Source organism: Perognathus longimembris, chromosome 25 (assembly GCF_023159225.1).
Source record: "Perognathus longimembris pacificus isolate PPM17 chromosome 25, ASM2315922v1, whole genome shotgun sequence".
NCBI lineage: Eukaryota > Metazoa > Chordata > Mammalia > Rodentia > Heteromyidae > Perognathus > Perognathus longimembris.
In genome coordinates, this window is record NC_063185.1 from 3,840,375 (window position 1) to 3,862,608 (window position 22,234).

Below are 22,234 nucleotides of genomic sequence, written 5' to 3' on the forward strand. Positions count from 1 at the left end.
AGAATCCAGCAGTGGACGTTGTCAGACAAGACCCCCAGGGAACCCGGCAGTTTTAGGCGGGGAAAGGGAGTCCCCAAACTCATGAATGAGTAGCTTCAGATGGTTCCAAGGGCTCTGAGTAAAATTTCAAGTGCACCAGAAAGCCAAGGTGCAAAGGGGCAGCCATTCCACACAGAGCCACTACATCAACAGCCAGTCGCTGGAGAGGCCACAGGCTAGAGGTGCCAGGAAAGGCCAATGGAGTACGCTCAGCAGAGGAGAGATGCTCCCATAGTAAGATCAGGCCCAAAGCCTCCACATCTGGGAGGAGGCAGGAGCACAGCAGCGCCCCCAGGTGGCCGAGGATCATATAATGCTTACTGCAGGGACAACCTGAAACACACACACACACACACACACACACACACAGAGCAAGCTGAGTTACTCGCCTGTAAGGTGGGATGGGCAGAACCTGCAGAATCTTTGTTGCCCAGAGCAACAGGATCAGGTGTGCCTTTAGGTAGGCCACCCTGGGGCTGTGCCCATCCCTCTATGGGAGCTGGGGCTGCTGGGGTTCTTGCTGCTCTCCCTCCACCCTCTGTTAGGCACAACTGTAACACACACACACACACACACACACACACACAATACTAAACCTATTTCCAATGCTCCTGGCACAGTGCTGGGCACCTTCCCAGTACGTGCTGTCACTCCTGATCTCCTTCCAGGATTCTGTGCAGACAAGTCTTCCCGTAAGCATAGGGAAACACACAGGAAAACTTTTGAAAGAAGCAGCTCCGAAATGCCAATCGTGGTTCTCCTGATTGTCTCAGTATTCCACAAACGTCATTATTGAGGTAGAATTCTATTTTAATGCCCCCAATACATTAAGGAACGATGAAAATCAAAACGTTCTCATAGGTACCAAGCCCTCCGTGAGCAGTTTCTTCTAGAAGTAAAAGCAGAAAGTTTCTTTCCATGGAGAACTTTGCTTTCCATAAGGGATCAATGTGCTTCTTTCTAACGGGGAGTATTGGCTAAATGCCTTTTAATCATCACTCATGTATGCCCTTCTAGATATTTCTATTCAATTCCCCATCCTGACTTTCTAAGTTATACTTGTTTTATCCTGGCTTTGTGTTATTCTTATTCCCTTGCTATGTTTGTCCCAATTTATTATCTGTGAATCCTGTGTGAGGATACATACACACTGGACTAAATGACAACCTGAAGATTGTACAGCCCACGCTTTGTCTCTATATTTTAGAGTTGCTTGGTTAGAACATTAAGTAGAAGGCAGGTGCTCCGGGCTCGCGCCTGTCATCGCAGCTAAGCAGGAGGCTGAGATCTGAGGATCCTGCTTTGAAGCCAACCTGGGCAGGAAAGTCTGTGACACTCTTGTCTCCAACTAACCACCAAAACGCCAGAGGTGGATCGGTGGCTCAAGTGGTAAGAGTGCCTAGCCTTGAGCAAAAAAAAAAAAGCCCAGGGACAGTGCCCAGGCCCTGAGCTCAAGCTCCAGTACTGGTACAAGATAAATAAATTCAGACAGACACACATACACTTTAACAAAAATTTAAACTGCAATGCCTCCCTAGAATAAGGGCAAAAAGTAACAGTAACACCATAATTTTAAAAGTCTCATAGTAAAAAAGCTAGTTTTATTAAATGTTCAAAATTATAAATCTTTTTTAAATTACTTGAGATTAAAAAAAAATAATAACAACCCTCCATCCCGGCGCCCCACAAGCTGATACAGCACAAGCCTCAATGAAGTCTACCACATGTAAAACCCGGAGGAGGCACGACACCCACAGTGCCGGGACCACCGGGAGTGGGGCAGCGCCCCCCGGGGCGGGGAAGGAAGACGGGAAGCTGTGGGGATGCAGCTCGGTCAGTGGTCAGGGTATGGCGCCTGCCCAGCGCACCTGGGGTCCTGGGGGTCCCGGGGGTACTGGCTTCCAGCACCCACCGCAAGGCAGCCCGGGCTCCCCGACAGCCCGACACCGACCAAGCTGCACACTCGGGTGCCTGGCGGGGCCGGCCGGGCCTCAGGAGTCGTTGGGAAGCCCGAACAGCTTCACCGTGCCGGCTTCCCGGCTGCTGTCGTACTTGCCATCCTTGTCGTCGCAGGCGAAGGCCAGCAGGGGCCTTTTGGGGTGCCAGGCCACGGTGAAGGTCGGGGACTCGCACTGTACCTCCCACAGCTTGTCCCCTGGAGGAAATAACCGTGGGGAGGAGGCGAGGTGCGGTTAGGAGCATGCATCCGGGCACCGGGGCGGCTCTCGGTCCTGATTGCACCAGCGTGAGCCCCTGCCGCCGCCCCTGCCGCCCCTCTCCCACGGGCTTTGGGGCCAGGCCCGACCCAAAGGTTTTGTACAGTGTCTCTGGTGTGTGTTTGTTTCCCCCAAGACTAGCCCTTGACCATTTGAGCCACACCTCCACGTCTGGCTTTTTACTAATTTGAGGTCAGAGTCTCACAGGCTTTCCTTCTGTGCAGGCTGGCTTCGATCCTCAGAGCTCAGCCTCCTGACAGTTTATGAACAACAAAAGCTGAGCGGCTAGGATGACAGGCATGAGCCACCGGTGCCCAACGGAAAGGCAGAAAGGCTGGAAACACGCTTTTCTGACAGAAAGATTTTGCTTGATTTATTAATTAATTTTGGGGGTCTGGAGATTCAATTCGGGCCATGTCCTTGTTAGAAAGTACTCTGCCACTTGAGCCAAGCCCTCAGCCCTCTTTGCTATTATTTTTCTAATAATGTTCTTGCTTTTTTGCCTGGGCCAACCTGAACTGAGACTCTATTTACACTTACAGGCACAGGGGACCATGTCCAGCTTTTAGAGGTTGATATGGGGTCTCTAGAACTTTTGCCCAGACTGGCTTTGAACCTCAATCTTCCCAAGGTGCACTTCCTGACTAACTAGGATGACAGAGTTGAGCCACCATGCCCAACTAAAGGATTTAAAGTATTTAGATGGCTGAGGAAGGCTGACGCCTTCTTTCTCCTTGTCTCCATGTAAACATCTCTTGGTAATGGGAGAAAGAAATGAATCCTAAGTGACTCTTCGAGACTGGCCACTTTCCTGCCCCTAGCTCTCCCCTTACCCGGCCCTGGGTCACAGCATCAACACACCTGTCCCTGTAGGGAGGCGCAGAGCCAGAAGGCCTGAGGCCAGGACATACCTGTCTCCACCTCAGCTATGTCGATGAAATGGTCCTCGGATGCCGACGCCAGCATCTTCCCATCATGGCTGAAGCTCAGAGTCCTCACCGGCCAATCCAGCCTGAAACCCAAGGTGGGGCTTCAGAGCCACGCCAGGCAGGAGGGCAGGAAAAGGCAACGTGGGGGGAGGGGGCTGGGAATACGGCCTAGTGCCAAGACTGCTTGTCTCGTATACATGAAACCCTAGGTTCGATTCCTCAGCACCACATATATAGAAAATGGCCAGAAGTGGCGCTGTGGCTCAAGTTGGCAGAGTGCTAGCCTTGAGCAAAAAGAAGCCAGGAGGGAGAGTGCTCAGTCCCTGAGTTTAAGCCCCAAGACTGGCAAAAAAAAAAAAAAAGGCAACACCAGCGCCTCACCTGGAGAAGCAGCGCACGCACACCAACTCGTCCACGTCCCAGAGGCTGACCAGGGCATCAGCGCTACCTGTGGCGAAGTACCGGCCCGTGGGGTCAAACTTGATGCAGATGCAGTTGGAGGGGTGGGCATTGATGGACTGCACCGGCTTCAGCTCTGGGTAGCTGAGAAACAATGCAGACCAGTTAATGGGAGTTGAGACAAGGTGGGAAACGCCAAGATGGTGTTACAATGGACATGCAGCTGTGGTCCTTCCTCACTGGACACTATGTGGAAAATGAATTACACAACTTGAGCATGGAGAGGGTAGGAAAAACTGGTAGAGTGCAAGGGAAGAGGTGACTGTCCAAAAAGAAATGTACTCTTCTTCGGGCGCTGGTGGCTCACACCTGCCATCCTAGCTACTGGGGAAGCTGAGATCCGAGACTGGGGCTTGGAAAAACAAGAAGACAAATGTACTCTTTACCTGACTTACTATGTAACTGTAACCCTTTGTATATCACCTTTAGAGTAACAATTTTAAAATTAAAAAAAAAAAGGGCACACCCCACCACTGTGACTCATTTCATATTCTGGGATGAACAGACTCCGAACTGCATACTGAAAGCACAGACACAACACACCAAGACACAAACTAGAAAACTACTGGACCTAAGAAAATGGCAGCCACATCAACTGACAGCTCTGCAGGCCAAGAGAAAATGAATGGTGCATGTAAGGGACACGAGCAAGAATACAGGAGCCAGGGATGGAGGTCAGTGCCCATCAGCACGAATGCCCGGATGTGAGACGGAATAAGCGGTTCACAGGCGCAGAGTTCTAGGGAGGTCCAGGGCTGGTGCTGCCACAAGCCTCAAGTTCTAACTAGAGAAAGTACAAGTTTTCAAGCTAAGGATAGCTACAGGCATATGAAAGGTAACTGCCACACATTCTAACAATATTCATTCCTTTTTGCAGTACTTGAGTTTGAGCTCAGAGCCTCACTCTTGCTAGGCAGGTACTCTACCATCTGATTCACATCCCCAGCCTGTTTCAGCTTCAGTAACTTTGTAGATATGATCTCAAACTTTTAGCTTGGACCTGGCCTCAAACCCAAATCTTCTTACCTCCCCTTTCACATTTACTGGGATAATTGGCATGCACCACCACGCCCAGCTCCTCTGTTGAAATAAAGCTGGGGCTGTGAATCTGCCACTGTTCAAGGTTACACAGCTCTAGTGGCTCAAGTTCCCTGAGGCTCCGACCTTCATCCAAGACCAAGAGGCAAAGCCGGGCACCAGTGGCTCAAGCCTGTCATCCTAGCTACTTAGAAGGCTGAGATCTGACGATCACGGTTTGAAGCCAGCCAGGGTAGGTAAATTTTCTTAATCTCTAATGAACCAGGCCAGAAGTAGAGCTATGGCTCAAGTGGCAGAGCACCAGCACTGAGCAAAAAAGGCTAATGAGCAAGCATGTGGAGGCCCTGCATTCAAGGAGCAAGATGCAATCGACCACTTGGAATTTCCAGAAGAACTCAGTCAAATATAAAGTCAGTGGGATCTCGAGCTCAAAGGTACCTGGTGGAAGTGAGGAGGTTTTTTTATGACCATTTATGATGACCCAGGACCCAGGGTGGGGAGATGACAGACCCTGGGCTATCTCGGGGGCCCCTCCCTCACCTGAGGATGTTGATACAGCCGTTGCCGTTGGTCAGGAAGAACATATTGTTGTCGTTGTTCCAGGAGATCTCATTCACCTCGAACTTGAACTGCTCCTCTGCTTTGGAGCGGTGCGTCTTGGCATCAATGAAGGTGACCACGTCGTCCTTGTTGCCCACGGCGATGGTCTGCCCATCAGGACTCCAGCAGATGTTAATGTTTTCCCCTGGGAGCCCAGACACAGGCAGCAAGGTCACAGGGAGCCACCCCACCCTCCCCAAGTTGCCTTTGTGGGCTGGGAATGTGGCTTACCGGTAGAGTGCCAATCTAGCATGCACAAAGCCCTGGGTTCAATTCCTCATCACCACATACACAGAAAAAGCCGGAAGTGGCACTGTGGCTCAAGTGGTAGAGTGCTAGCCTTGAGCACAGAGAGGCTCAGGGACAGTACCCAGGCCCTGAATTCAAGCCCCAGTACAAGCACCAAAACTAAATAAATACCTGGATAGATTTCCAAGTTTTTAGTGAATCATAGTTATCAGGCAATTTTCTTTCCCAATGGCACATAAAATATTGGTACATCTTCGAATCAATGACCTCTTCGAATTAATGACTATCAGTGATCTCAAGATTTTCAGGATAGTATCTGACAAGAACAGCCTATAAACGTAATGCAAAACTTTGTCATTTTCTTTCTGATCACCAAGCCAACCAAGCTTCCACCATTTTAACCAATCAGAACTTCGCAAATCCAGTGCCTTTGTAGAAGCCTTTTTTTTCCCTTTAGTGCCAGTACTGGGGCTTGCACTCAGGCCCTGGCTGTCCCTGAGCTTTTACAAAACTCAAAGCTGGTGCTCTACCACTTGAACCACAGCACCATTTTCTAGCTTTTTAGTAGGTAACTGGAGGTAAGAGTCTCCTGAAATTCTTGCCCAGGATGGCTTCAAACTGCAATCCTCAGATTTCAGCCTCCTGAGTAGCTGGAATGACAGGCATGAGCCTGACTCTCATCTTCACTTATTCTGATCCCCATCTCTCTCCCCTTATTAAAATCAAGGTCTCTGAAGATGGGGCCCATCTTACTGTGCTCAGGGTGTGCCTGGCAGAGCACCAGGCGCAAAGCTGTTCACCGACGGCCCTGTCTGAGCAGTCACCTTTGGTGTTCACGGTGGCGATGCACTTTGTAGTTCTCACATCCCAAATGCGAATGGTTTTATCCCCAGAGGCAGTGACGAACAGGTCAGGATTGCTGGGATGCCAGCAGAGCTGGTCCACGCTGTCGCCATGGCCCCTGTAGTTGTTCTCTTTGACCTTAAAGAACAGAACATGGGCATCAGTCCACACAGTGGTTCCTGACTCCACAGGAATCACACCAATGAAGATCTGGCTAATTCCCAACAAACTGTAGCCCTTCCAGGTACTTTCTCCCAAACTCCCCACCAGCTCTGTCCAGGCCTCCTCCCTGAGCCCCAACACAAGATTGTGAACTCATCCACCACCTTTTACCCTCCTGCACTCCAGGGCCTCCCTCTTTCCTGACTTTCCCCCATCACTCTCACATCAACATCCCAACTCTCCTCCTGCCCCTCCCCTTACCTCTCCCTCTCACACCTTGTTAGTCCAATGCTCCTTTCCCATAACTTACCCTCCTTTCCCAAGACCTGGCAGACACCTTCCCAGTAAGTTCATCCACTAGGCCCAGTTGGTACAGGCAGCAAATAACAGGCCTCGTCCCCCCCTTTACCTGGTGGTGGCACTCCGTTGGGGCAGTTTACAACCATATAAAGCAACAGAACCCCCATAAAGTGACCTTCAGTCTGGCCACCTACAGACCTTAAATCCTAGCCCGCCAAGATGAAGTCCCTGAACCACATGTCCATACCTGGTCCTGGCAAAGAAGCCTACTGAACTCCCCCTCCCTCCTGTCACCGCTCCTTCCCGCCCGCCCCTCCCCCTCCCCCCCCCCCACCTCCCGCCAGGCCCGGCCCGGCCCGGGCCCCAGCTCACCAGCCGGTCCTTCTCCAGCAGGAAGACGCTGGCCGTCTTGTCGAAGGAGCCCGAGGCCAGGCGGCGGCCGTCGCAGCTCCAGGCCACCGAGTGCACCTTGGCGCTGTGTGCGGGGAACTCGCGCGTCTTGCTGTGGCCGCGGAACAGCTCCTGCATGCCCAGCACGTAGCGCGACGGGCCGCCGCTCACAGCGCTCCAGGCGGCCAGCGAGCCGGGGCCGCTCGGGCCCAGCGCCGAGGGCCCCACGGCCGCCGCCGGCGCAGCCATGCCCACCTCCCGGTGTACAGCGCGGCCGCCCGCCAGGGTCAGTCCGTCCTGGCGCCGTGCTCGGTGCCGCTGCTGTCGCTACTGCCGCCACCGCCGCCGCTGCGCATGCGCGACCCCGCGACCCGCGTGGCGCCCTCCACGTACGCACGCGCGCTGGGGTCCGTCCCTGGAGGGACTACAGATCCCGGCATGCAGCGCCCGCGCCCGCCTTGGCCCATTCAAATAGTAAAGGGCGTGCTTCAGACCAGCTTCTAGTGAATGGCTCAGGCCTCTGTGTGTGTCTGAGTGTGTGCGCGCCAGTCCTGGGCCTTGAACTCAGGGCCTGTGAGCTGGGCCTCAGCCCTTTTTGTTTTTGCTTAAAGCTGGCGCTCTACCACTTGAGCCACTGCTCCACTTCTGGGTTTTTGCTGGTTTATTTGATTTTTTTTTTTTAAGTCTCACAGGCTGGCTTTGAACCTAGATCTCCAGATCTCATACTCCTGAGAGCTACAATGACAGACATATGCCCGGCCTAATTCGGATTGGGGAGGGGGTGGGGCCTAATGTCTCTCTCTTACCTGTTCCTAAATCTGTAACCTGTTCAATCAAGGATGGAAACCAACTCTAGCCTCCATTTACCATCAGTAAAACATCTTTCTTTAGAGTTGTTACCACCCTGTGGCTCCCATTCCTCTTTTACAGCAGAAGGCCTTGGACTTGATGGATAACCATGTCCTAGAATAGGGCTAACAGTTGGGGGAGGGGAGAAGGGAAGGAAGGGTCTGAGGTTTCTTGGGGTTTTTTATTTTTATGAAGGCAAACTTTTTAAAGCTATTTCATGTGCATGCTTATAAATGCAAAAAAAAAATAAGAGTGAAAAATAAACGTCCACTTCATGGCCTTTCACCATTTTCCACATCTCCCTTAAGTCAGACATGTCTGGAGACTCTGGAGAAAGTAGTATAAACTTAAAAATCTTTCAGACAGGCACGGATGGCTTAGGCCTATAATCCTAGCTACAGAGAAGACTGAAATCTCAGTATTATGGTTCAAAGCCAGCCTGGGCAGGAACATCTGTGACTCTAAACTCCAATGAAACATCAGAAAACTGGAAGTGGTAAAGTACCTAGCCTTGACAGGGAGAGCTCAGGCACAGCACCCAAGCTCTGAGTTCAAGCCCCACAACCAACCAAAAAAAAAAATTTTTTTTTAATCTTTTGGCAGGGTACCGGAAACGCAGCTCCATTTCCAGCTTTTTGGAGGTTCATTGGAGATAAGAGTCTCCTGGACTTTCCTTCCTGGGCTAGCTTCTAAGATCTTAGCCCTCTGAATAGCTAGGATCACAGGCTAGAGCCACTGATGTCCAACTTAACCCACATTTTAAACTGAAGTAATTGTAAAATGGATAGACTGGATTAGATGACTAATGAGATCTTTTCCATCATATATACACACACACACACACACAATTTTTATGTATATATGTTTATGTATACATTCACATATATACGTGTACACACATATACACACACACTTTTTGTTGTTCTTCCCTGATGATATGGGAAGAGGGACCTCCTCTGAGCAAATGTGCTTATTTACAACTTGTCCTAATACACAACTGGGAAAGAAGAATTAGCACAGGCCTGACAGTCTGCTCCACCTGCCAGCGGAAATGAATGGCAGGCTGATAACAGAGCCCCCAGGGAGCTGCCAGGGACCCACAAACCCCCCACAAACTCCCGCAGGACCAGGGAAGAGCAAGGGGGAAGGCCAGTCCACAAAGCAGTCAGGGCCCACAGCTGGACGTGAGGCCTACTGATCCAGAAGGATCGGCCTTTGTTCTAAAGCACGTGGTCTCTCCCGAGACTCGCACCCGGACCCCGGCACGCGTGAACGTGGGTCGGTGCACTGACTGGGGACGCAGCTTTCCTTCGTGGTGGCCAGGCTGTGCTGACCATTGTCCAGGTCCAGACTGGACGTGGCATCGTCGTTCCCCTTCACGTCCTGTAGTGAGCACGCACCAGGACCAGCCAGCAAGGCGGGTTGCTCACCTTCTTCTGGGGACAGATGCACCAAATGCCACAGCACCTGCCACGGCCTGCCTGGCCCTCTGCAGCGAACTTCCACACCCACGCAAGATGGCCGGGGAGTGGGTACCCCCACTGTGCAGAAGGGGGGGTCACTGAGTCTCAGGCTGACAGGAGAGGGATTCCAGCCATGGCCACACCAGTGCTAAATGTTGGAGCTGGGGTTCCAGGCGTGGGGACTGGAGTGCCCAGACTCAGTTCTTTGGTTCTGTTTTGTGTAAGCAGAGGGGCTTGAACTCAGGGCCTGGATGCTGTCCCTTAGCTTTGGCCCTCAAGGCTGAGCCACATCACTAACAGCTTTTTTTGCTGGTTCATTGGAGATAAGAGTCTCAGGGACTTTTCTCCCCAGGCTGTCTTTGAACTGGGATCCTCAGCTCTCGGCCTCCTGAGTAGCTGAGATGACAGGCATGAGCCACTCAACCACAAGACAAGGTTCTTAACTTGATTGATGTTTCTGTTCCCTGTTTGGAAGCTGTCGGTGGAATCTGCCTGATGACAGAACTTGAATTTTGCTTTGGAGAAATCATAGCCACTACATGCTACCACCAGCCACCCAACGGACTCTGGCACAACAGATCCACTGTGGGGCAATGGGAAGATATACAAGATGAAACAAGCCCCAAGGGGAGAAATAAACAAAAGGCCATCATCCTAGCTACTCAGGAGCTGAGATCTGAAGATCACAGTTCAAAGACAGCCTGGGCTGAAATGTCCCAGAGGTTTGTTTTTTGTTTTTCTTTAAATCTCCAGAGATCCAGGAAGAAGCTAGGAAAGGGGAACTGTGGCTCAAGTGATCCAGAACATCAGCCTAGAGAGAAAGAAAAAAAATGCAAGAGCCTAAGACCCTGAGTTCAAGCGCCAGTAGAAGCACTAAATAAATACGTGAAAACACAGAATGAGAGAGAGAGAGAGAGAGGCAGCAGCAGCTATGGCTCATCCTCAGAACTGTACCAAGCAGAATGCATGTTCTGTAACCACCCATGCCCCCGACAATGATCGCCAGTGCTAGAAACACCCAGGGCTTTGCCACAAGGAAATTATAGGCCAAGAGCAAGAACAGAAATTCAGAAACCGCTGTGTGATGTGAAGTGGTTTTGACATTGACATTTCAAAATGTCAGCCAACTACCCGGAGCGAGGAGGGAGGGGGCGGCCCAGTGCAAATACACGGAGGCTGGAGAGCAGGGAATAAAGGCTTGCCCCCCACAAAACCCGGCCACCTCCAAGCAGAGCGGTGCCGCCGTGACTCCACTGCCCTCCCGTGGCCACACGGGGACCTGCAGGCAGCTTCTCACTGGCAGAGAATTGCGATCCACCCCCCACCCCCCCTCTCTCCTCACCTCAGCCTGGGGCCTTGCTCAGCCTTCATTTATCTCCTGCGATTCTTCAACAGGCCTCCCTGTTGGTATTAACATTTAAAAAGTAAATTCAATAACCTACTAATGTTGATCCTACAGTATTATCTCATGGGATTCTTTTATCATTGCGTCTATTAGTTAGTTGTACAGGGGATTTCATTTGGACACATCTACATTGGCTCACAAGGCATTCTTAATCAGCCCTCTCAGCTCCATTGCTTTCCCTCCTCTCCTTTCCTAAAGCAATGGTAACAGGTTGCATGGCTCTGTTTTCATATGTGTATTTAAAGTACTTCAACCACACTCCTCGTCCTCTTTCATCCTCTCTTACCCCTACAATAAAAGACCTATTTTAGCCGGGTGCTGGTAACTCTCGCCTATCATCCTAGCTACTCAGAAGGCTGAGATCTGAGGATCACAGTTTGAAGTCAGCATGGGCAGGAAAGTCCATGAGACTCTTGTCTCCATTTAACCAGCCAAAAGCCAGAAGTGGAGCTGTGGCTCAAGTGGAATTGAACAAGAAAACTAAAGGACAGTGCTTAGGCCCTGAGTTCAAACTCCAGTACCACACACACACACACACACACACACACACACACACACACGATTTATTTTACATTTCTGTCATTTGTTATGTGCATATAAATTGTTCAAAGGGTTTTCGCTATGATTTTCTTCTTTACTTCTTCAGTGTCTATAAAACCTTAAAGTAGGAAACTGAGTCATACACCAGTGGTTCACACCTGTAATCCTACCTACTCAGGAGGCTGAACTCTGTATAGAAAAGTCTATAAGACTCATCTCCAATTCACCACCAAAAATCCCAAAGTGGCTCCTTTAGATATAAGATCATGTCATGTGCATGACTTGTTTCTGTGGCTCACATGGTAGAGCACTAGCCTTGAGAAAAAATTGCTCAGGGACAGCGCCCAGGCCATGAGTTCAACGCCAGGACTGGTATGAAAGGGAGAGGACGGCGGGGGGGGGGGGAGAGAGAGAGAGAGAGAGAGAGAGAGAGAGAGAGAGAGAGAGACTACCCAAAGTAAGAAGATACTGGAAGTGGAGCTGTGGCTCAAGTGGTAGAATACTAGTCTTCAGTGAAAAAGCTGAAGAACAGCACCTAGGACCTGGGAATGAGCTCCCTGTGCTGGCACACACACACACACACACACACACACACACACACACACACACACACAAAGCAGCTGGCCCCTGGGGGCTCATACCTATAACCCTAGCTACTCAGGAGGCTGAGATATGAGGATCGAGGTTCAAAACCGGAAGTGGCCTTGTGGCTCAAAATGGTAGAACATTAGCCTGGAGTGAAGAAGCTCAGGGACAGCACCCAGGCCCAGATTTCAAGCCTTACTACAACAGCAAAAAAAAAAAGCGATGCCCTGAGTTCAATCCCCAGTGCTGTAGATAGATAGAGAGATAGAGACAGACAGACAGACAGACAGACAGACAGACAGACAGACAGACAGATAGATAGATAGATAGATAGATAGATAGATAGATAGATAGACAGATGTTTCTTCTTCTTTTTTCATGCCAGTGCTGGGGCTTAAACCCAGGGCCTGGGCACTGTCCCTAAGCTTTTATGCTCAAGACTAACACTCCATCACTTGAACCACAGCCACACTTCAGGCTTTTGGGTGATAAATTGGAGAAAAGAATCTCATAGACTTTTCCTACCCAGACTGGCTTTGAACTGTGATCCTCCGATCGCAGCCTCCTGAGATAAATGTTTCTTTTAAGAGCTCCCACACACCTTGCTTTGGCTCTAACTGGCTTGGGCTATTGCCATGAACACAAAGGAATACAAAGTTGCTTGTGTTTCCAGAGAGAAAGTCACACAGAAACATATTCTGTTCAAGTCACCTCCCTTCCCTTCTTGAGGTGCCCTTTATCAGTGTTCCCTGGAGACCAAGTTGCCACTGCTCCCAGGCAACTCTCCAGAGAAAGCCTTGTACTAATCAAGGACACAGATGCGCATACACAGCCCGCGCAGATGGCTGCACTACACACAACTTTCTACACACAGTAAATCCTGGGGACTCTGTCATGTCATTATGTGGGACCCAGTCTTGGGGCTCTAAATGAATACATAATATTACAAAACATGGCGCTAGCATCAAAAGGGAAGGGGGGGGGCTGGGGATATAGCCTAATGGCAAGAGTGCCTGCCTCGGATACACGAGGCCCTAGGTTCGATTCCCCAGCACCACATATACAGAAAACAGCCAGAAGCGGCGCTGTGGCTCAAGTGGCAGAGTGCTAGCCTTGAGCAAGAAGAAGCCAGGGACAGTGCTCAGGCCCTGAGTCCAAGGCCCAGGACTGGCCAAAAAAAAAAAAGGGGAAGGGGGGAGGAGACTGGGGGTGTAACTCAACAATCCAGCACTTGCCTAATATGTATGAAGTTAATCGCCAGCAACACACACACACACACACACACACACACACACACGTACACACAATCCTTAATAACAAATATCTGGCAATGTAACAGAATTTAGAGTATGTGTGTGTGTGTGTGTGTGCTGTTCTTGGGGCTTGAACTTAAGGCCTAGATGCTGTCCTGAGCTTTTGTGCTCAAGGCTAATCCCCTACCACTTGAATGACAACTCTTGGCTTTTTGGTAGTTCATTGGAGATAAGAGTCTCATGGACTTTTCCTGCTCCAGCTGGCTTTGAACCATAATCCTGAGATCTCAGACTCCTCAGTAGCTAGGATGACAGGCATGAGCTACCAGTGACCTTTTGATCATTTTTGCTTTAAGATCATAAAATTGTCCTATTATTTTCTCCTTGGAAAAAATGTATAGTATATTTTGATTGTGTGTGTGTGTGTGTGTGTGTGTGTGTGTGTGTGTGTGGTAATACCAGGGCTTGAATTCACAGCCTTGTGTGCTCAAGGCTGGCGCTCTACCACTTGAACCACACCTTCACTTCTGTTCCTGCCTGGGATGGCTTTGAACTGCAATCCTCATATTTCAGTCTCCTGAGTCGCTAGGGTGACAGGCGTGAGCCACCAGCTGGCCTCTATCCCTTTATGATTTGAGATTATTCCACCCAGAAAAACCTGTCAAGCCTGAAAATGAATAGTTTTCACCAGACAACCATTTGGGAACATTCTAGGTTTCTTTGGTTTTCATGGACTAAGCCGAGCGATTGGCGATGCTTATTTCCCAATGGATTTATTCTTGTCCTCAGTTCATAACAAAAGTGGCTGTGCTATTCGGTTGGAATTTAAATGATGCACAATGGAACTAACCCCACAGTGAGAATATTAACCAGATCTCATTATGTGCAAAACATAGAAGCAGTGAGCAAATACAGTCATTAAATTCACTGGACATTATGTAAAAATTGAACCATGTAACTCGAGACCAGAGATGGAAAGGCGAAATATGGAGAATGACTGAAACGGGGGTGGGGGGAAGGGGTGCTGGGTCAGGACCCATTGTACTCGTAACCTGACTTAGGGAATTGTAACCTCGTGTGTGTGTGTGTGTGTGTGTGTGTGTGTGTGTGTGTGTGTGTGTGTGTATCCTGGGGCTTGAACTCAGGGCCTGGGCACTGTCCCTCAGCTTTTGTGCTCAAGGCTAGCACTCTACCACCTGAGCCACAGCTCCACTTCTGGGTTTTTTTGTTTTTGTTTGGGGTTTGGTTTTTTTGTTTTTTGGTTAATTGGAGATAAGAGTCTCATGGACTTTCCTGCCTGGGCTAGCTTTGAATGAAGGTTCAGATCTCAGCCTCCTGAGTAGGTAGGATGACAGGTCCGAGCTATCAACACCTGGCTAAAACCTCTTTGAACAATTACTTCATAAGCAGATTTAAAATTAAAATTAAAAAAAAAAACAGAAACAAGAACATTCCCAGCGCACAGGGAAGTAAGAAGGAATTCATCAAGCCCTGCCTGCTATCAAAACCGGAAAGAGGAGCTAAAGGAGCTGGGAGGAGGGCAACCCAGGCTTTCCTATAAATCAGAAAGGAGTGTGGAAGGGCCAGCATGCAGGCGACATGGATCCACCGCAGGGAAGGTGCTTGAGAGAGGAGGGAGTTCAAGAATGCCAAGCACTCTGGAGAAGTCAAGCCTTCTTGGGATTTAGCCGCTGGAGGTATATTACACTCTTACTGCCTTTGTGACAAAACTCTGAGCTAGTGCAAAGCCAAAGCACTCCTTCAAGAAATAAAAGGAAGATTTATCACCTGCTGGGAGTAGTGAGTGAGAAGAGCACTGAAGTTACTTGCAAAGCCAAGATCTCTGCAAACACAAGGAGCAATGGAGGGAGGGGAGGGGGTGTGCGCTCTCAGGGCCTGAACACTGTCTTTTTGCTCAAGGCACTTGAGCCACAGCTCTGCTTCTGGTTTTTCTGGTGGTTCACTGGAGATAAGAGGATCAGGGACTTTCCTGCCCAGGCTGGCTCTGAACCACAATCCTTACATCTCAGCCTTAGCCATCAGCACCCAGCTAACACAAGCCTACATGCCTTCATGGAGAGAACCAGCCTTGAGCAGAAAAAGCCAAGTAAGAGCATGAGGCTCTGAGTTCAAGCCCCAGTAGGAGCAAACACACACACTAAAGGAGAAGGAGGAGGAGGAGGAGGAGGACAAGGAGGAGGAGGAGGAGAGAGAGGAGGAGGAGGAGGAGGAGGAGGAGGAGGAGGAAAGGGAGGGAGGGAGGGAGGGAGGGAGGGAGGGAGGGAGGAAAGAAAGAAAGAAAGAAAGAAAAAGAAAGAAAGAAAGAAGGAAAATAAGGAAGGAAGGAGAGAGAGAAAGAGAAAGGAAGGAAGGAAGGATAGGGAGGGAGGGAAGAAAGAAGGAAGAAAAGAAGGAAGGAAGGAAGCCAACTAGCATAGATGACTTAGAAAAAAATGTGTAGGAAGGAAAAGAAATGTGATATAAGCCAGAAAAAGAAGGGGCTTGAACTCAGGGCCTGGGAACTGTCCTTCAGCTTTTTCCACTTAAGGCCCGTGTTCTAGTGCTTGGGGCACAGCTGCTCTCTTGTTCATTGGGTTATGAAGGTCTCACAGATTTGGGGCTGGGAAGGTGGCTTATTGGTAGAGTGTTTGCCTAGCATGCATGAAGTCCTGTGTTCGATTCCTCAGCACCACATACACAGAAAAAGCCAGAAGTGGCGCTGTGACTCAAATGGAAGAGTGCTAGCCTTGAGCAAAAAGAAGCCTGACTTCAAGCCACAATCCTCAGATGTCAGCCTCCTAAGGAGCTAGGATGACAGACGTGAGCCATCGACGCTCCACTAAAAAATGGTATTGATGACTGTTGATGATGGAAGTTCATTCCTGACGTTTGGCAGCACTGGGAGAACACGTTGGCAAGGTGTAGCCAGAGATGCAGATGAGGGAAAATAGAGCAGAGCCTGAGGTTTGAGACAGTGGGAAAGAACCAACCCAGAACACAGGAGCAGGGACCATCTTGAGGAGAGAAGCAGCACATCCTGGCCCCGGCCGGAGATGACGGGGTGGGGGTGGGTGCATCTGTAGTGTGGTTTGGGGAGGAAAAACGGGGATCCCGTCTGATGGCTTTGGTTTTGTTTGTGCGGAGACAGCAAAGTCTCTGACAGTAAGGACAAGCAGGGGCAGTCGGAGGTCTAAGGAGCTGAAAAAAAAAAGATGTAAAATAACTCATTGTATAAAAATGAGGGAAAACCGAGAGATATGCAGAAGCGTTCAGAGCCAATATGGTGTTGACATTGGATTAATCTGCTGGCACAGGAAGGCATCTTTGAGAAATAGAGAGCAGATGGGACCCAATGAAAAGGGAAGATCCTAATCCAAAATATTCACAGGGGAAAAACGAGACCCAGTGAGATGTTCTCCAATCTCCTGAGGCAGTGGGCATGGAAAAATAAGAGGTCCAGGGATGGGCATGGGAATGCATGCCTGTAACCCCAGCTAGGCAAGAGGCATAGGTAAGAGGGTCATGATCAGATGCTGGCCCCAGGTGAAAACTTGAGGCCCTAGATAAAAAGTAAATAAAAGAAAAGGGGCTAGAGGCATGGCTCAAGTGGCAAAAGACCTGCTTAGCAAGCCCAAAGCCTCAGTTCAAATTCTAGTATCACCAAAAGAAGAAGAAGAAGAAGAAGAAGAAGAAGAAGAAGAAGAAGAAGAAGAAGAAGAAGAAGAAGAGGAGGAGGAGGAGGAGGAGGAGGAGGAGGAGGAGGAGGAGGAGGAGGAGGAGGAGGAGGAGGAGGAGGAGGAGGAGGAGGAGGAGGAGGAGGAGGAGGAGAAGAGAAGAGAAGAAATAATTATTATTATAATAATAATGGGATGGGTAGGGTTGGGAGAGAATGGCCACGGGAGTGATATTGACCAAGATGCATTGTCCTATCCAGATGCCAGTGACTGGTACCTGTAATCCCAGCTACTGGCGAGGCTGAGATCTAAGGATGGTGGTTTAGTTTGCTATTCCAACCATCTTCCTTAAAACAAAGGATGACACAGACTCCTTTTGAACAGAGTGTTACATAGTAGATAAAAATACAGGGAGGCTCACAGAGCAGACATTTTTCCCAGCACGCACAACAAGGGGTTTCTATCACATATGTTACAAGATGAATGCAACAGGCCGTAGAATTCCTGATGAAAAGCGCCCAAAAGGACAAACTGTGATATCTCTTATCAATGAAGCAACAATGCACAAAAAAAGTATTGAAGTTTTATTTGTCTTTTATGAGCATTCTCACCGACAGCAGACCTTATAAGAGAATGAAATGTAACTATGGTGGACGAATTTTTCTCCCTCCTTGTCTCATGAAATGAGCATTAGATGAGTATACACACACACACACACACACACACACACACACACACACACACATGCATGCACGCACACACTTTCTCAACACCAGAAAACTAGGTTGTTGGCTAAGAGAGCCAGAAGACCCTAAAACAAGCAAAGAGGTCTACTGAGACCTGAACTACACCAGCTAGGTGCCAGTGGCTCACACCTGTAATCCCAGCTACTCAGGAAGCTGAGATCTGAGGATCACAGTTCAAAGCCAGCCTGGGCAGGAAAGTCCATGAGACTCTTATCTCCCCCCCCCCAAAAAAAAACCCATAAATGGAGCTGTGGCCCAAGTGGTAGAGTGCCAGCCTTCAGTAGAAAAGCTCCAGGATAGCCCCCAGCCCCTGAATTCATGCCCTAGTACTGAAACACAAACACACAAATAATAATAATAATGTTAGCTTGTTGTCAGTAGGGAAAAGCGCCCCAGAGGCCTGTGTGAGAAGCTGGAAGAGTTCTCATATAATTTGAGTTTCTGATGGATTATCCCCCACCCCACTGAAAAAAAAATGTAAAGAGAGGGATCCAGGGGGAATTGAGAGAATTATCCATAAATTGGGACCACTAAGTGGCTGAATATTCTGAATAGGAGGCTTACTAGACACATACAAATGAACTCTACAACTTGTGAGGGAAGGGAGGGGAAAACTGGGAGAAAACAAGGGAAAGGGTGACATTGTCCAAAAAGGAATGTACTTATTACCTGACTTATGTAACTGTAAGACTTCCATATATAATAAATAAACATTAAAAAAGAAAAACAAGGAATAGTAGGATTCTACTAAATAAGGCAGCTCAGGCCTTCCATCCTAGCTACTCAGGAATCTGAGGACTGGGGATCAGGGTTCAAAGCCAGCCTGGGCAGGAAAAGTCTGTGAGACTCTTCAATGAACTACCAAAAAGCCAAAAAGTGCAGCTGTGGTTCAAGTGGTAGAGCTCCAGCCGAGTGAAAAAGCCCACCCAGAGTAAGAAGTCCTGAGTTGAAGCCTCAGTATACACACACACACACACACACACACACACACACACACACACACACACACACGTTTAAAAAAAAAAAAGTAGTCAAATTCTAGATGATTCCAGAAAACCCGAGGTGGGTCCCAGGTGTGGCATGGCCGCAACTGGAGTTGGCCATGGAGCCGGCAGTGGGGCAGGGCAATTCCGATCACAGCTGGGCCTCATCCATGGCTTGTTGACATTCTTAAGCAGTATTCTCCATGTTCATTTGGGGACATAGGGGCCTGGCTGCTGGCTGCCAAGGAAACAGAGCTTAACCTTTCTCCCCTGCAAAAGTAGAAATGAAGGCAAATTCACAGGGAGAATATGCTTGCTGGTGCAATCGCCTCAAGTGAACAAGGACTAAAGAAAAATGTATGGAGATAGAGATTTTCTCAAGACTGTGGGAACTGTAAGGTTGGCCTTAGAGAATCAGACAGCCATTCTAGGTCCCTCAGAATGCTGAGGGAAGCCCTGACAATTACATTACATTGGCCACAGTTTCAGCCCTCGTGATAATCCAGTTCATTGCACCTTGGGAGTTTGCAGGTAGCCTCATCAAATTGGCTGTTTACTGCTCATCTTCACATCCTGTTTTCAGGAAGTCACTAATCCTAGGATTATTCCCTCCACTGTGGTGGTGCCCTTATCTCTCAAAGGTGGCTACCTTGTTTTCTACACAAACTCTCCCCTGTGATAATGAATAAAAGCCCTGTTCACGGGACCATTTGGATCTGTTGCTGGAGTGAGGCAGCAGGTCCCCTGCCACCCTGAAACCAATTCCAAGGTCCTGTCTCCATCATGGCTTTGCCCCTGGCCTTGAGACCATTTGCAACACAAGACGGGGTGTGTGTGTGTGTGTGTGTGTGTGTGTGTGTACTGTGACCATGTTTTTAAATTGTTGATTGCAGGCGTGTTGGCATGAGTTTAGTCCCGGCTACTTGGGAGCCTAAGGTGGAAAATCAGCAGTTTAGAAATAGTCTGAGCACTATTGCAAGTCTCCCTCTCTCCCTCCCTCCCTCTCTTCTTCCTCCTCTTCATCCTCTTCCTTCTTTCTTTCTTTCCCTCTCCCTCCCCCTCTACCTCTCCCTCTCCTCGTTTCTCTCTCCCCATCTCCCTCTCTGGCTGGAGCTCTACCATCTGAGCTGCCCCTCCACAGATGATTTCATCAAGTGGTAGAGCATTTGCCAATCCTGAGTTCAAGCCTAGTACTGCAGAAGTAAAGAAGAGGATGAAGAGGAAGAAGGAGGAGGAGGAGGAGATATAGAAGAAGAAAGAGGATGGGAGGGGGGGAGAGGAAGGAAGGAAGGATTTGATTCAAAACAGGTAGGGAACATAGTATATGTTAAGTGAAAAACATAGAACAAATATCTAACCATAACATGGTTGCTGCTGTGTAAACCTGGATGAGAACATGGCGATAACCAAGAACAACTTAATTTACATCGCAAAACTTGGCCACACCTGATTTCACAAGAAAGAGGTGAACATTTGGCATATAGTCTCCACATTTATCCAGTCGATGCCCATCAGTGGCAAATGAGACAACTGAGAACCAACCAAAGTTTTGGCAACTTCACCGTGCCTGTTAGAGAAGTGGAGGCAGGAAATGTCTGTGCAGATCACAAAATAATAAGCAGTGTTGATCCCCTTAATTCTCTGCTAGCTCCACACAGACCTCCTGCCTTGTCCAACACAGCCTCCTTCAACACAATGTGGCCGGCATTGAGGTCCTAATTCGATTAGTACTCCAATCAGAAATGGAAAACGACTTCAGTTTGTGTTTTCTAAGACAGGGCTAATGAGGGCATTGTAAGGTACAAAGGCAGGATTTGTGCAGTTCATCCTGCCCGTCTTCCCCCGGTTCTGTGCCCTGTTCTCATTCAAAAGATTGCTTTGTCCACAGGGTCCCAGCACCCAGCCCCAACCCCAAACACTCAATTCTCCCACCTCCTCCATTCAATCTAAATTAAAAGCCTAGCTTAGCCCCAGAGCTTTCCTCAAACCCTTGTAGCAACTCAGACCCTAGGAAAACAGAGAAATTGAATGGCCACAAAGCGACTCACAGAATGTGATCATTATTCATTGAGCAAGACGTATTGTACTTACAAACAAATAGGTTCAACTGGAACTTCTTTGTACAACTGTACATTGGTGGTCTTAAAAATTCTTTGTACAGCCATTTCATAATCTTTAAAAATTTTTAAATGCAAAAAAAAAGAACCTTGAATGTGCCGTTATTATTTTTCATAGTATGATTCAGGTGAAAAGTATAAAATTTGCTGGAAGTAGCCCTGTGGCTCAAGTGATAGAGTAGTTATCTTAAGCACCAAGAGGCAAAGTGCTCAGGCCCTGAGTTCAAGTGCTAAGATTGGCAAAAAAAAAAAAAAAAAAGTATAAACTTTATGTTTTTGTGCTAGGCCTGGTGCTTGGTCCCAGGGCATTGGACTCTGGGCCAGGGCACTGTCCCTGAACTTTTTTGCTCAAGGCCAGCACTCTGCCACTTGAGCCACAGCACCACTTCTGGCTTTTTGGTGGTTAATTGTTGCTAAGAGTCTCACTTTCCTGCCTGGGCTGGCTTTGAACCTTATTTTGTGCCGGTCCTGGGGATTGGATTTAGGGCATTATCCCTGAACTTTTTTCTTTTTTTCCTCAAGGCTTTTGTTCTACCACTTGAGCCATAAACCCCACTTCTGGCTTTTTGGAGGTTCATTGGAGATGAGTCTCATGGACTTTCCTGCTGGGGTTGTCTTTGAATTGTGATCCTCAGATTTCAGCCTCCTGAGTAGTTAAGATTAGAGGTGAATGCCCAGCTTAAGATTCAACTTTAGGGGCTGGGAATATGGCCTAGTGGCAAGAGTGCTGACTCGTATACATGAAGCCCCGGGTTCGATTCCCCAGCACCACATATATAAAAAACAGCCAGAAGTGGTGCTATGGCTCAAGTGGTAGAGTGCTAGCCTTGAGCAAAAAGAAGCCAGGGACAGTGCTCAGGCCCTGAGTCCAAGGCCCAGGACTGGCAAAAAAAGAAAAAAAAAAAAGAATTCCACTTTAGATCCCTCATTCCTCTTTCAGATATCTAGCTTGAAGAAGTATACAGTCCAGAATGCTTAAAGCTGCACTAAAAGGCAATGCGCCAGGGTTTGGAGGTGTGGCTTAGATGGCAGGGTACCTGGCAATTAATGTAAAGCGTCAGATAGTGAGTTCAAGTTCCCATCTCAGATAAAAGTAAAAAAAAAAAAAAAAGAAAAAGAAATGAACCAAATATGATTTGATGATTTGTTGAACTCTCTTAGCAATACAATTTATGAATTAAAAAGTGTTAGCTTCTCACATAAAATCCACAAGACATATTAAGTGAAATAAGTCAAAGTAAATAGTTGTATGTAGTGTGATCATATCTGTGTTAAAAACCTGAGTAGAAAGAAGTATAGACAGTAATTTTGTATGTTTTGAAATTATAAAAAGGAAGGAGGAAAGGAGGGAGGGCAGGAGGGAGGGAGAAAAAAGAGAGAAAGAAAGAAAGAAA

The 22,234-nt window shown here is 48.5% G+C and overlaps 1 protein-coding gene across 1 annotated transcript; it reads right to left on the minus strand.

Annotated features, from left to right (window-relative positions):
• Positions 1 to 1,616: 1,616 nt before the first annotated feature.
• Thoc3 (THO complex 3) lies at positions 1,617 to 7,501 on the minus strand. The gene is made up of 6 exons (XM_048334321.1): positions 7,208 to 7,501; positions 6,355 to 6,511; positions 5,222 to 5,426; positions 3,566 to 3,727; positions 3,167 to 3,267; positions 1,617 to 2,194 (listed from the first exon to the last, which is right to left on the minus strand). The coding sequence occupies exons 1-6, from the start codon at positions 7,472 to 7,474 to the stop codon at positions 2,031 to 2,033; spliced, it is 1,056 nt and encodes a 351-aa protein (XP_048190278.1). The 5' UTR covers positions 7,475 to 7,501; the 3' UTR covers positions 1,617 to 2,030.
• Between the last annotated feature and the right edge of the window lie 14,733 nt (positions 7,502 to 22,234).